The sequence below is a fragment of the Callithrix jacchus genome, chromosome 22 (genome assembly GCF_049354715.1).
Source record: "Callithrix jacchus isolate 240 chromosome 22, calJac240_pri, whole genome shotgun sequence".
In the NCBI taxonomy this organism is placed as follows: domain Eukaryota; kingdom Metazoa; phylum Chordata; class Mammalia; order Primates; family Cebidae; genus Callithrix; species Callithrix jacchus.
In genome coordinates, this window is record NC_133523.1 from 22936302 (window position 1) to 22952001 (window position 15700).

The 15700-nt window shown below is 41.6% G+C and overlaps 1 protein-coding gene across 6 annotated transcripts in view; it reads left to right on the top strand.

Annotated features, from left to right (window-relative positions):
• Window positions 1-1984: 1984 nt before the first annotated feature.
• The window catches only part of LOC100392046 (uncharacterized), a 79174-nt gene continuing 65458 nt past the window's right edge, over window positions 1985-15700 (top strand). For all 6 annotated transcript variants that reach the window (XM_078359871.1, XM_078359874.1, XM_078359870.1 and 3 more), the window contains exon 1: window positions 1985-2136. In XM_078359871.1, coding sequence (XP_078215997.1) covers window positions 2134-2136 — 3 coding nt within the window. In that variant the 5' untranslated portion in view covers window positions 1985-2133. The remainder of the gene's footprint in view (window positions 2137-15700) is intronic.

Genomic DNA, 15700 nt, shown 5'->3' on the forward strand with positions numbered 1-15700 from the left:
AGGAGTGGCTCAGGTCTGTAATCTCAGCACTTGGGGAGGCTGAAAGCAGGCACATTATTTTGAGTTTAGAAGTTCAAGACAAGCCTGAGCAACACAGCAAATCCAGTCTCTACTTAAAATACAGAAATAAACCAGGTATGATGGCGCACATCTTTTATCCCAGCTATTGCTGAGGCTGAGGAATCGGTTGAACCCAGAGTTGGAGGTTGCAGTGTGCCCAGATCACGCCACTGCACTTCAGCCTGGGTGACAGAACAAGACTGTCTCAGAAAACAACAACAATGACAAAAAACGAGAGAGTTTATGAGCAATAGCAAAATATGCTTTTGATGAAGAAAGAAACATTACTTCTACTTTGAAATTACTTAAAGGTTGTTTTAAATTGAAAAAATATAAAAAATGTAAATTAAAATAAAATACAGAAAGTTAAAAAATGGCCGGGCGCTGTGGCTCACGCCTGTAACCCCAGTACTTTGGAAGGCTGAGGTGGATGGATCCCGATCATCTGAAGCCAGGGGTTCGAGACCAGCCTGGCCAACATTAGACCCCATGTCTACTAAAAATACAAAAAAATTAGTCGGGCATGGTGGTGCATGCCTGTAATCTCAGCTATTCCGAAGGCTGAGACAGGAAAATCGATTGAACCCAGGAGGCAGAGATTGCAGTGAGCCGAGCTCAGGCCACTCCACTTCAGCCTGGTCAACAGAGCAAGACTCCAATCTCAAAAAAAAAAAAAAAAAAGTTAAAAAATTTAAGAGGTCATAAAATATCCTAAAAATCTAGAGCAGTGATAAAGACAAATTTGGTGGACTTCTTTTTTTAATTTTAATTATATATATTTTTGAAACAGAGTCTCACTGTGTCACTTTGGCTGGGGTGCAGTGGCACAATCTCGACTCGCTGCAACCTCTGCCTTCTGGGTTCAAGCAATTCTCCTGCCTCAGCCTCCCGAGTAGCTGGGATTACTGGCGCTCCATTATGCCCAGCTAATTTTGTTTTCTTTCTTCATTTTTTTTTTTTTGAAATGGAATTTCGCTCTTGTTGCCCAGACTGGAGTGTAATGGTGTGATCTAGGCTCACTGCAACCTCCGCCTCCCAGGTTCACGCAATTCTCCTGCCTCAGTCTCCCAAGTAGCTGGGATTACAGGCATGGGCCACCATGCTCAGCTAAATTTGTATTTTTAGTAGAGATGGGGTTTCTCCATGTTGTTCGTGCTGGTCTCGAACTCCTGACCTCAGGTGATCTTCCTGCCTCGGCCTCCTAAAGTGCTAGGATTACAGGGGTTAGCCACTGCACCTGGCTGCCCAGCTGCTTTTTGCATTTTTTTTTTTTTGACTGCAACCTCTGCCTCCTGAGTTCAGGCAGTTCTCTGCCTCAGCCTCTCTAGCAGCTGAGGCAGAGAACTGCCTGAACTCAGGAGGCACCTGCCGCCACGCCCGGCTAATTTTTTTAATTTTTAGTAGAGACGGGGTTTCACCATGTTAGCAGACTGGCCTTGAATTCCTGACGTCGTGATCCCCCCCGCCTCGGCCTCCCAAATTGCTGGGATTAAAGGTGGGAGGCACCGCGCCCGGCTGATGAATTTACTTATAATGTTTTATCAAATTAGCTCTAGTATTGATAATGCTCTATTACCAAAGTGAATGTTGATTTTCTTTTGAACAAAAATTTTATGTATCAATATACATAAAATGGTTTTGTTCACATTTTGAATACATTGAAAAAGAGAGCAAAAAAGAGACCGAATTTTCCCATGCTCTAGGGTGGGCCTGGCTCAGCTCAAGGAGGAAGCCTTGCCTGAAAATGCAGCAGCTTAGATTGTCACACGTTCTTCATTCAGCTCCGCGTCTCATCACATCTTCTGTCACTCAGAGTCAGAGAAGGCGGGGTCTTAAATGTTATCCAATCAGGGACACTGGTCTGGGAACTGTCCAATCAGGCACACAGCGGGAGCGGACAGGGCGGCTTCCGGGATGTGGCGGGGTCTTTGTCTCTTGCTGCGGCCGGACCTCCATGTCTCTGCTTCACTCGTCTCTGCCCTCTCCTTTTAGAGGCCGAGCCTCTGTGACTCTGTGACCTGCAGGTATTGGAGATCCACACCTAAGACGCCAGGACCCTGTGAAAGCCTAGAAATGGTGAGAGTGCTGGGTGCGACATTCCGACAGAGGGGATGGGGCTGATTGGAACCAGTGCGAAGTGGCCGTGGTGGACTCAGGCCTCTCCGCTGTCAGCTCAACAATCTGTGCCTCTAGTTCTCCTTGCCCAGCTGGGCTTCAGTCCCCTTCAGCCATAAGATGGCGGCTGCACTGACAGTCGGCTCCCGGGCGTCTTGTCTTTTCCCTGCCCAGTGACTGTGCCCTGGCCTGGAGCCCTCTCTGGGCAGCTCTGCATCGGTAGGCTCCCTCTCTCTTAGATTGTGCAGGGACCACTGGAGGATCCTCAGCACGGAATCCTGACTCGGGGTGCGGGTTCATGAATGGGAAGAGCTTTGGTCCATGGAGTTCCCAGGCTTTCTTTTTTCCTATTAAAAATTCACTGGCGTCACCGTGAAAATATTAAATAATTAAAGAGTGATTCCAAAATTGTAGAGCACCTAGCTGTGGTTTGTAATTTGTGGTCCATGGAAGGGACTTGATGGAAAGATTTTTTTGAGGTTCAGGATAAAGAAAACCAAATTCAATAATTGGCAAGGTATGTAGTGTTTTTTTTTTTTTTTTCTCCCCGGAGACAGAGTCTCACTCTGTTGCTTAGGCTGGAGTGCAGGGGTGTGATCTCGGCTCACCGCATCCTCCGCCTCCCGGGTTCAAGCGATTCTCACGCCTTAGCCTTTCTAGCAGCTAGGAATACAGGCAGCCCTCATCACACCCAGCCAATATTTTTTTTATTTTTAGTAGAGACGGGGTTTCACCATGTTGGCCAGGCTGGTTTTGAACTCCTTACCTGAGGTGATCCACCCACCTTGGCCTCCCAAAGTGTTGGGATTACAGGAATGAGCCACCATGCCTGGCCTAGTTTCTTTATTTTTACCATCTAGGTGGAAATACCCCGATTGTGTAATCAGTGCTTAATTGACAGTTTAAAGTTGTTTAAGCCTGAATTTTGTTCCGGCAATGTAGTAATTTACCAAAAAAATGCTCTTGAGTATAGTTGTTTTTTTTTTTAAAGAAATTGAAATCCGGGGACTAGAGCCACCTCAATCTGATTGCCTGCCACATAATTATTTTCACACTCCACAGGGGACTGATTTTTCCCTGAATTTTTCACATGTGCTTTCAAGCAGGGCCTCAAGTCCTCCCTTGTCACCTATCCCTCCAGCCTAACTCTGGCTTGCAGTAAAATACTAAATTTCCATTTTTTTTCTGACATTTCCAAATACCAATTTCCCCTTTTGTTTAATTTTCTTTTTTTTTTTTTTTTGAGATGGAGTTTTGCTCTTGTTGCCCAGGCTGGAGTGTAATGGTGCAATCACTGCTCACCGCAACCTCCACCTCCCGGGTTGAAGCAATTCTCCTGCCTCAGCCTACCAAGTAGCTGGGATTACAGGCACCCGCCACCACACCTAGCATATTTTTGTATTTTTAGTAGAGTTGGGGTTTCACTGTTTTGGGCATGTTAGTTTCCAACTCCTGATCTCGTGATCCTCCTACGTTGGCCTCCCAAAGTGCTAGGATTACAGGTGGGAGCCACTGCACGCAGCCCAATTTCCCCTTTCTAATTCACTTGATCAACTATTTGTTTTTTAGTGTACATTTTGATAACTATATTAATTTACCTTTTTTTTAAAAAATTCTTGAGATGGAGCCTTACTCTGTCACCCAGGCTGGAGTGTAGTGGCGCAATCTAGGCTCACAGCAACTTCAGACCCCTGGACTCAACCTATTCTCCTGTCTCAGTCTCCCAAGTAGATGGAATTACAGGTGCCCACTGCCATGCCTGGCCAATTTTTGTATTTTTAGTAGAGACATGGTTTCACTATGTTTGCCAGGCTGGTCTCAAACTCCTGGCCTCAAGCTATCTGCCTGCCTTGACCTTCCAGAGAGCTGGGATTACAGATATGAGCCACTGAGCCTGGCCAATTAATCAGCTTTTGACAAAGCATTTGATGGCACATTTAAAAAATTTGTGTTTTTTTGGTAAACATTTCCTATGAGAAGAAAGCAAAGAATAATTTCCTGACACTGTACTGTAAAATATCTCTGTGTGTTTTTTTGTCGTCTCTTTTCCCTAGACACAGGTATTTTTTCAGAATGCTTTTGGGTAAAGTTTTCCCAAATTTTATAGGGTGATGTGTCTTCAGTCACCTTTTAGTTTTTTTCTTGGACCTGGGTTTCAGTACTGTATGGGGATAAACCAAGATACCCACCATGGCCCATGGTTATGTCTGCTACAGTGTCTAGTGAATATCGGCTTCTGTATCATTTTCTCTCATAGGACAACCTGAGGTATTGAGTATAGTTTCTCAAGTGTTCAGGTGGATGTTGAGAGGATAAGAAGCAATTCCTGGTGAACTTTTTTTTTTTTTTAAGCTAATTCCTTGAGACATTCATATTGTCTTCACCCAACCCAGCTTTCATTTCTTGGAGACACATTGCTGGTCATCCAGTAAGATACTAGTATTGAGGAGAAAACAAATAATTTTTGCCTGCTGGATTTTCTTAGGGGGCAGAAAAGTAGTAAAAAATTTCTAGGAAAAAAAACAAAAAAAAAACGAACAAAAAACCCCTACGACTCCAAAAGACAAAAAGAAAAAGAAAAAAACAGGGCTGGGCATGGTGCCTCACGCCTGTAATCCAAGCACTTTGGAGGCCAAGGCGGGTGGATCACCTGAGGTTGGGAGTTCAAGACCAGCCTGACCAACATGGTGAAACCCGGTCTTTAAAAAAAAAAAAAAAGAAAAAGAAACAAACAAACAAAAAAATGACCCCAGTGAGATGGTATAAGAACTTGCAGAGTAAAATGTGCCTGAGGCACTCACTGGGGCATAGTTCAGTCTCTTGAGAGGAGGTTATTGAGCACTCAAGTGAGCAGGATAAGGTGGGACAATCTCTCAAGTAATTGAATGGCTTGACTTCTTGACACATGAGTAAGACAAATCTGTACCTTGAAAAGATTTGTTCACTTACTTTTACCTAAATTTTTTTGTTTGTTTTTGACAGAGTTAATCTCTACCACCCAGGCTGGAGTGCAGTGGTGGCATCTCGACTCACTGCAACCTCCAAATCCTGAGTTTATGTGTTTCTCATGCCTCAGCCTCCCAAGTAGCTGGGACTACAGGTGTGAACCACCATATCCAGCTAGTTTTTGTATTTTTAGTAGAGACAGGGTTTTGCTATGTTAGCCAGGCCGGTCTCAAAATTCTGACCTTAAGTGACTCACCTGCGTGAGCCTTCCAAAGTGCTGAGGTTACAGGTGTGAGCCACTGTGCCCAGCAGACCTCAGTTTTTTAACTGTATATTGCATTTTATTAGTAGAGCTTGAAAGGCAAGAAAATATTTCCAAACGCCATAACATACATGAGTTACAAAAAATTAATATCTAATAATATATTTATTTGTTGAAAATTTTCATTTGCCTTTTTCTTTCTCAGAGTGAATTTAGAAATTTTCTCTGTTTTTTTTTTTTTTTTTTTTTTTTTTGAGAGTCTCGCTCCATTGCCAGGCGCCAGGCCGGAGTGCAGTGGCGCGATCTAGGCTCACTGCAACCTCCGCCTCTTGGTTTCAAGCAATTCTCCTGCCTCAGCCTCCCGAGTAGCTGGGACTACAGGCGCATGCCACTACGCCCAGCTAATTTTTGTATTTTTAGTAGAGACGGGGTTTCACCATGTTGGCCAGGATGGTCCCGATCTCTTGACCTCGTGATCCACCTGCCTCAGCCTCCCAAAGTGCTGGGATTGCAGGCGTGAGCCACCACGCCCGGCCTCTGGTGTGTTTTTTATGGCTCAGTGATTTCAAACAGAATTCTATCTAGCTTTTAGAATGTTAGTTACAAAGGAAAATAATAAAGAAAATTTCTATTCAATTTCAACTGTAGAAAATGAATACATTTCCACGAAAAGTGTGGTAGATAATTGGTGAGTTACATAGATTTCTGAAAACTTCAGTTCTTTTTTTCTAGCCGGGTAAACTTGTGACAGTGAATATCTTTGTTTTATATCCTGGTTTTGTTTGTTTATTTTTGAGATGGAGTCTCACTGCGATGCCCAGACTGGAGTACAATGGTGCAATCTCAGCTCACTGCAACTCTCCCTTCCCTGGTTCAAGTGATTCTCCTGCCTCAGTCTCCTGAGTAGCTGGGACTGCAGGCACATGCCGCCACACCCGACTAACTTTTGTATTTTTAGTAGAGACAGGGTTTCACCATGTTGGCCAGGCTTGTCTTGAACTCCTAACCCCAAGTGAATCCACCACCTTGGCCTCTCAGAGTGCTGGGATTACAGGTTGCCTGTACAATACACCATGCCTGGCCCTATGTCCTGTTATTTTGATTTTTGAGTTTAATGCTAAATTTTATTTTATTTATTTATTGTTTGAGATGGAGTCACTTTGTTGCCCGGGCTGGCGTACAATGATGTAATCTTGGCTCACTGCAACCTCCAGCTCTGGGATTCAAGCATCTCTTGCCACAGCCTCCTGAGTAGGGATTACAGGCATCTGCCACCATGCCTGGCTAATTTTCGTATTTTTAGTAGAGAGAGGGTTTTGCTGTGTTGGCTAGGCTGGTTTTGAGCCCCTGACCTCAGGCAATCTGCCTGCCTCGGCTTCCCAACGTGTAATTACAGGTGTAAACCACTGCATCTGGCTCATTGTTTATTACATATTTTTTAATACAAATAACAAAATAATACATTTATTGTTTGAAAGAAATAAATACTTCTTCTTTTCTTACTCAGGTATAAAAGGTAAGCACCTTAAAATTTTTTCCCCTTATATGAAGACTTTGAGGAATTTTGGGAAGGTCTTATTGAAGATAAAGTTGATTTTTTTTTTTTTTTGAGATGGAGTTTCGCTCTTGTTACCCAGGCTGGAGTGCAATGGCGTGATCTCAGCTCACCGCAACCTCCGCCTCCTGGGTTCAGGCAATTCTCCTGCCTCAGCCTCCTGAGTAGCTGGGATTACAGGCACGCGCCACCATGCCCAGCTAATTTTTTGTATTTTTAGTAGAGACGGGGTTTCACCATGTTGACCAGGATGGTCTCGATCTCTTGACCTCGTGATCCACCCACCTCGACCTCCCAAAGTGCTGGGATTATAGGCTTGAGCCACCGCACCCGGCAAAGTTGATATTTTTAAAAGATAGTTTCTTGACTTTTTAAAATAAAACAGATACACGTAAAAAGTTGAATTTCAAAGGAGTATTGCAACAGGAGGAAGCAGCAAATATAAGATTTTTAAAGATTGCAAAGATTAGGCAGAAAAGGGCTATTTTTTTCTAGGGAAAAGCAAACAAGATTAGTAAGGCGGTTGGAGGGTAATGTTAAATGTTTAAATGGAGGGTAATAAAGTCAGAATTTAGGTCAGAGAATGTTTTACCCTGAAGCCAGCATGTTCTTAAGAGGGACATAAAATGGAGTTGTATGGTGGCTCAGACTGAGTAGCTCAGAGTTCAGGAGCCTGTGGGAAGAAAATAAACTTCAGTTCAGTTTGATTAAGAAGTATTTTATGTTGACCTCTGAAGACAAAGTCAGCTGATTTTTAAATGAGAAAAAGGAGAAAATGTGCGTTTTTCTGGCTGTGTGATAGGTAAGAAAAAAAGCACCATTTCAGTCATAATGGAAAGTTTTTTCTTTTCATAAAGTGTTCCTGGAGAACACAAAGAATAGAGAATTTTATTAATCACAGCTGTTGATCATTTATATGCTTCATCTTTTCTCACCTTTTTCTTGGTCCTATAATTGACTTTTTGGGGGTTGTATTTTTTTTTTTTTCCCAGTTGTTAGTTTTGCTCTTGTTGCTCAGGCTGGAGTGTAATGGCACATCTCAGCTCACCACAACCACTGCCTCCCAGGTTCAAGCAATTCTCCTGCCTCAGCCTACTGAGTAGCTGGGATTACAGGCATGCGCCATTATGCCCTGCTAATTTTGTATTTTTAGTAGAGACAGGGTTGCTCCATATTGGTCAGGCTGGTCTCGAACTCAGACCTCAGGTAATCTGCCCACCTCAGCCTCCTAAAGTGCTGGGATTATAGGCATGAGCCACTGTGCCTGGCTGGGATTGTATCTTTTGTATAAAAATGGTAAATGTAACTACAGTGTTCTGCTGAGTTCTGTGAGTAACTCTATCAAATTGGTAAATTTCAGTAACATTATGGGAGTCCTCAATTTGTAAACAGTATCTCAGAAGCATAGATGGGCAGTGAGGACAACGTTGTGGGACTGAGCCCTGAATCAGGGTCTGTGCTGAATCTGGGTGGTGTCAGAATTCAAGTGTTAGACAGTAAGTTGGTGTTGCAGAATTGCTTGTTCAGCAAACTCGACAGATTTGGTGGCAGAAGAAAGATATTACAGTCTCCTGGCCTAGAATAAAACTTTGAATGTCCAGGAATGGGAGGCTGTGCTATGCTCTACACGGGCTGTTACACTGTTTCTTGTTCTGTGATACCAGCTCTCCTTCCAAGGTGACAGAGGACTGAAAACTTAGAGAAAAGAAGCTCTGATGACAGACCCCTTTTGCCACAGCTGCCACCACAAGATTTTCAACCACTCACAAACATACCCACTAGACAGTAATGTGTCCACACCTCTTCCAGGACCAGGAACCACACTCAGGAATTTTACCTCAGCATTTTTAATCATCGTGTTTTTTTTTTTTTTTTTTTGCCAAAAACTTACAAAAGTGACTACAAGTCTCCTGGCATATTCTCACCTCCAAACACTCAATCTGCAGTAGCAGCAACCTGTTTTCTCTACCAACCTAGGGTTCTGGACCACTGGTTCATAATGTCATCTGCCTGCATGGACCCAGAAATAAATCAGAGTACAGCCCCACCTGGGCCACCATAAGTAGCACAAACCAGTCCTTCAGCCTGCATTGCACTCTTTCCCACCCAGGTATTTTTTTTTTTAACTTTTATATGTGGTTTAGGGATACATATACAGGTTTGTTGTACAGCTAAAATTGTGTCATGGGGGTTTTGTGTGTACATTATTTTGTAACTAAACTAGCATAGCACCAAAGAGGTATTTTTTCTGACCGTTTCTACTCCCACCTTCCACCCCTAACTAGGCCTCTGTGTCTGTCATTCCTCTCTGTGTTCCTGTGTTTTTATTTTTTAGCTCTTATAAACGAAATGCATTTGGTTTTCTGTTTTTACATTAGTTTCCTAACAGTAATGGTCTCAAGCTTTATCCATGTTGCTGTAAAAGACATAATCTTGTTTTTGGTTGTTTTTTTTAATTGCCACACAGTATTCTATGATGTTTATGTACCATATTTTAAATTATTTATTTATTTTTTTTGAGACAGAGTTTCGCTCTTGTTACCCAGACTGGAGTGCAATGGCACGATCTCGGCTCACCCCAACCTCCGCCTTCTGGGTTCAAGCAATTCTCCTGCCTCAGCCTCCTGAGTAGCTGGGACTACAGGCGTGCACCACATACCCAGTTAATTTTTGTATTTTTAGTAGAGACGGGGTTTCACCTTGTTGACCAGGATGGTCTCGATCTCTTGACCTCGTGATCCACCTGCCTTGGCCTCCCAAAGTGCTGGGATTATAGGCATGAGCCACCGCACCGGCCTAAATTATGTATTTTATGTTATGTTGTGTTGTTTTATTTTTGGAGACAGGGTCTCACTCTATTGCCCAGGCTAAAGTACAGTGGCGTGATGTTCGCTCACCGTAAACTCAACCTTCCAGCCTCAAGGAAACTTCTTTATGAGACGGTGTCTCTCTTGTGGCCCAGCAGGAGTGCAATGGTGCAATCTTGGCTCACTGCAACCTCTGCCTCCTGGGTTCAGGTGATTCTCCTGTCTCAGTCTCCTGAATAGCTGGGATTATAGTCACCTACCACCACCATGCCTGACTAATTTTTGTATTTTTAGTAGAGACAAGGTTTCACTATGTTGGTCAGGCTGCTCATGAACTTCTGACCTCAGATGATCCACTTGCCTTGCCATCCCAAAGTGCTGGGATTACAAGCATGAACCATCGTGGTGGGCCAAGCAATCCTCTTGTACCCCAGCCTTTTTTTTTTTTTTGAGACAGAATCTCACTCCATCACCAGGTGCCAGGCTGGAGTGCAGTGGCGTGACCTTGGCTCACTGCAACCTCCGCCTCCCAGGATCAAGCAATTCTCCTGCCTCAGCCTCCCAAGTAGCTGGGACTACAGGCGTGCACCACCACGCCCAGCTAATTTTTTTGTATTTTTAGTAGAGATGGGGTTTCACCATGTTGGCCAGGATGGTCTCGATATCTTGACCTTGTGATCCACCTGCCTTGGCCTCTCAAAGTGCTGGGATTACAGGCGTGAGCCACCGTGCCCAGCCACCCCAGCCTTTCAAGTAGCTGGAACTACAAGTGTGTGCCACCACGCCTAGCTGTTTTTTTTTTAAATTGTTTTAGAGATTGGATTTTTTAATGTTGCTCACTGTGGTCTCAAACTGCTGAGCTCAGACAGTCCACCTGTTTTGGCCTCTCAACGTGCTAGGTTTACAGGCATAAGCCATTGTGCTCAATTATACTAAATTTTCTTTATCCAGTCTACCATTGATAGGCATTCAAGTTGATTCTATGTCTGCTATTGTGAATAGTGCTGCAGAATACGCTTGTGCTTAGGTCTTTATGATAGAATAATTTATATTTCTTTTGAGTATATACCCAATTATGAGGTTGCTTGGTGAAATGGTAAATCTGGTTTTAGTTCTGCGAGGAATTGTCACACTACCTTTTACAATGGTTGAATTAACGTACACTCTTAACAGTAGCGTATAAGTATTTCCTTTTCTCAGCAACCATCACAACATCTATTTTTTGACTTTTTAATAGCTGTTCTCACTGGTATAAGATAGCATCTTATGTTTTTTCTTTTTATTTTTGTAGCGATTATTGGTGAGCATTTTATTATATGCTTGTGAGCCACATATTTGTCTTCTTTTGAAAACAACTTTTTCATGTTTTTTGTCTACTTTTTAGTGAGGTTTTTTTTTCTGTAAACTTGTTTAAGTTCCTTATGGATTCTAGATATTAGATCTTTGCCAGAAGCATAGTTTGCAAATATTTTCTACTATTTTGTAGGTTGTCTGTTTACTGTGTTGATAGTTTCCTTTTCTGTGAAGAATCTCTTTAGTTTAATTAGGTCCAATTAGTCAATTTTGGCTTTTGTTGCCATTGCTAAGTTGCAACAATTCCTAAGTTATCTTCCAGGGTTTTTTTTTTTATGATTTTAAAATACACATTTCAGTCTTTAATTATTCTTGAGTTGATTTTTGTATATGGTGTAATAAAGTGGTCCAGTTTCAGTCTTCAACATAGTGCTAGCTAGTTATTCCACCACCATTCAAAAAATTGGAAATTCTTTCCACATTTCTATTTCTATTGTCACCTTTGTTGAAGATCACATGGTTTTAGGTGTATGGCATTATTTCTGAACTCCCTATTCTGTTGCATTAGTCTATGAATTTGTTTCTGTACCATTCCATGTTGCTTCGTTTACTGTAGCTCTGTAGTATAATTTGACGTCAGGTAATGTAATGCTTTCAGCTTTGTTATTTTTGCTTATTATTACCTTGGCTATTTGGACCCTTTTTTGGTTTTAAATAAACTTTAAATAGTGGTTTTTTTTTTTCCCTTTAGTTTTGTTAAAAATATTTTGGTCCTTAGAATAGCGTTAAATCTGTAAATTTTGGAGGGCAGTATGATCATGCTTAGGATATTGATCTTTTCTGTTTATGAGCATAAAGTTGTTTTCTATTTGTTTGTGCCATTTCTGATGGCTTTAAGCATTGTTTTGTCATTCTTACAGAGATCTTTCACCTAGCTGGTTAGTTATTTTCATAAATATTTTATTCTTTTTGTGGCAATTGTGAATGTGATTGTGTTTATGATTCATATTTGGCTTGGATGTTGTTGATTTACAGGAATGCAACTAATTTTGTACATTTATTCTGTATCCTGAAATTACACTGATGTTGTTAGTAAGTTTAAAGAGCTTTTCTGCCAAGACTATATGGTTTTTCAGCTGTAGAATCAGGTAATCTGCAAACAGGGATAGTTTGATTTCCTCTCTTCCTGTTTAAATGCCCTTTATTTTTATATTTTGCCTGATTGCTTTGACCAGGACTTCCAATTTTATCTTGAATAGTAGTGTTGAAAGAAGGCATCTTTGCTTTGTGCCAGTTTTCAAGGAGGAATGCTTCAAGCTTTATTTTTATTTTTATTTTTTATTTCTGAGTTTTCTTTTGTTTCTGGGGCTGGAGTGCAGTGGCACGATCTTGGCTCATTGCAGCCTCCTTCAAGTCTTCTCCTTTCCTAGCCTTTTGAGTATCTGGGATTATAGTCATCCGCCCTCACACCTGGCTAATTTTTGTATTTTTAGTAAAGACAGCGTTTTGCCATGTCAGCTAGGTTGATCTCAAACTCCTGACTTCAGGTGATCCACCTGCCTTGGCCTCCTAAAGTGCTGGAATTACAGGTGTGAGCCACTGCACCCATCTTCTAGGTTTTGTTCATTCAGTATGTTGGCTGAGGTTTTGTCATAGATAACTTATTATTTTAACATATATACCTTCAATGCCTAGGTTATTGAGGGTTTTTAACACAAAAGATGTTAAATTTTATCAAACGTTTTTTCAGCATCTATTGAAGTAATCTTGGGGTTTCTGTCTTTAGTTCTGTTTATGTCATGAATCACGTTTATTGATTGTGTGTGTTGAACCAACCTTGTATTCCCAGAACAAATTTTACTTGATCATAGTTGGTTAGCTATTTTATATGCTGCTGGATTTGGTTAGTCAGTATTTTGTTGAGGATTTTTGCATTAATGTTCAAAGACATTGGCCTGATTTTTTTTTTTTGCCAGGTTTTGGTATTAGAGTAATGCTATTCTTATATAATAAGTTGGAGAGAAGTTACCTTTTCTTAATTTCTTAAAATAGTTTCAGTAGAAATAGTACCAGCACTTTTTGTACATCTGGTAGAATTCAGCTGTGAATGTCTGGTCCTTGGCTTTATTTGGTTGGTAGGCTATATATTACTAATTCAATTTTTGAGCTTTTTATTTACTTATTTAAGGCTTTTTTTTTGTAAATTTGTTCATTCTTGGAAGAATGTATTTGTTCAGTACTTTCTTCTTCTTTGTTTTTTTAAAAGACGGGGCCTCACAATGTTGCCGAGGCTGGAGTGCAGTGGCTATTCACAGGTGCGATCCCACTACTGATCAGCATGAAAGTTTTGACCTGCTCCATTTCCGACCTGGGGCGGTTTGCTCCTCTCTAGGCAACCTACTGGTTCCACACTCCTGGGAGGTCACCATATTGATGCCGAACTTAGTGTGGACACCCGATCGGCATAGCGCACTACAGCCCAGAACTCCTGGGCTCAAGTGATCCTTCCACCTCAGCCTCACGAGCGGCTGGGACTATAGGCATGTACCACAGCTCCTGACTTTTTTCTTTCTTTCTTTCTTTTTTTTTTCTTTGAGACAGAGTCTTGCACTTGTGCCCAGGCTGGAATACAGTGGCCTGCTCTCTGTTCACTGCAACCTCCGCCTCCTGGGTGTAAGCAATTCTCTGCCTCAGCCTCCCAAGTAGCTGGGATTACAGGTGCCCGCCACCACCTGGGCTAATCACGGGATTTCAGCATCTTAGCCAGGCTGGTTTTGAACTCATGACTTCGTGATCCACTTGCCTTGGCCTCCCAAAGTGCTGGGATTACAGGCATGAGCCACCGGCGCCCGGACAGTTTTTAAATTTTTTTCAAGATTTTTTTGTTTGTATACACAGAAATGTTCATAGTAGACTTCATTATTTTTTTGTGGGGTCAGTGGTAATGTGTCTTTGGTTATTTCTGATTGTGTTTATTTCAATCATTCCTTCTTTCTTCATTAGTTTAGCTAGTGGTTTATTTTTTTTCATAGATTTAATTATTGGATTTCTTGATATTTTGTAAAATTTTCATGTCTAAATTTAGTTAAGATTTTATTTTGAGGCCGGGCGTGGTGGCTCATGCCTATAATCCCAGCACTTTGGGAGGCCAAGGCGGGTGGATCACGAGGTCAAGAGATCGAGACCATCTTGGTCAACATGGTGAAACCCCGTCTCTACTAAAAATACAAAAAATTAGCTGGGCATGGTGGCGCGTGCCTGTAATCCCAGCTACTCAGGAGGCTGAGAATTGCCTGAACCCAGAAGGCGGAGATTGTGGTGAGCCGAGATCGCGCCATTGCACTCCAGCCTGGGTAACAGGAGCGAAACTCCGTCTCAAAAACAAAAACAAAAAAGAAACAAGATTTGACTTTGGTTATTTCTTGCCTGCTTCTAGCTTAAGGGTTGATTTGCTTTTGCTTCTTTCATTCTTTTATTTATAATGTCAGGTTGTTAAATGAAGATCTTTCTAACTTTTTGATTTGGGAATTAAATGGTATAAATTTCTCTTTTAACACCACCTTAGCTGTGTTGCAGAAATTCTGATGTGTGTGTACGTGTTTTTTGTTTTATTGTTCTTTTTTTGTTTCTTTAATTTTTTTTGAGATGGAGTTTCGCTCTTGTTGACCAATTTGAGTGCAGTGGCACGATCTCAACTCATTGCAACCTCCGCCTCCTGGATTCAAGCATTGTCCTACCTCAGCCTCTCAAGTAGTTGGGATAAAAGGCATGTTCCACCACTCCCACCTAATTTTTGTAATTTTAGCAGAGATGGGGCCAGGCTGGTCTTGAACTCCTAACCTCATATGATCTGCCTGCTTCACCTTCCCAAACTCTGGGATTACAGGCATGAGCCACAGTGTGTGGCCTGTTTTTTTGTTCTTATTTGTTAAAAAACAAAAACAGAAAAGCTTACTGGTTTCTGCCTTAATTTCATTATTTACCAATAAGTTATTCAAGTGCAGGTCGTTTAATTTTTATGTAATTGTATGGTTTCAAGTTGTTTTCTTTTTATTGAATTATATTTGTGTCAAGCTGTGGTCTGTCTGTATGGTTCGTATAATTTTGAGATTTTTGAATTTACTGAGGATTGTTTTATTTCTGATTGTGTGGTCAGTTTTAGAGTATATATAAAAATATCTATATCTATATATATGTATTGTTTTGAGACGAGGTGTTGCTTAGTCACTCAGGCTGGAGTGAAGTGGCAAAATCTTGGCTCACCACAACTTCTGCCTCATGGGTTCAAGTGATTCTCCTGCCTCAGTCTCCCGAGTAGCTGGGATTACAGGTGCCCACTACCACGCTCAGCAATTTTTTGTATTTTTAGTAGAGATGGGGTTTTGCCATGTTGGCCAGGCTGGTCTCAAACTCCTGACCTGAAGTGATCCACCTGCCTTGGCCTCCCAAAGTGCTGGGATTGCAGGCATGAGCCACTGCGACTGGCGAGAAGAATGTATATTATGTTATGTTTAGACAAAGAGTTCAGTAGATGTCTATTAAAAATATTTGGTCAAGTGTTGAGTTTAGGTCCTAATATTTTGTTACTTTTCTTCTTCCATTATCTGTCTATTAGTGCCTGTAGGATGTTGTAATCTCCCACTATTATTATGTCTGAATCTA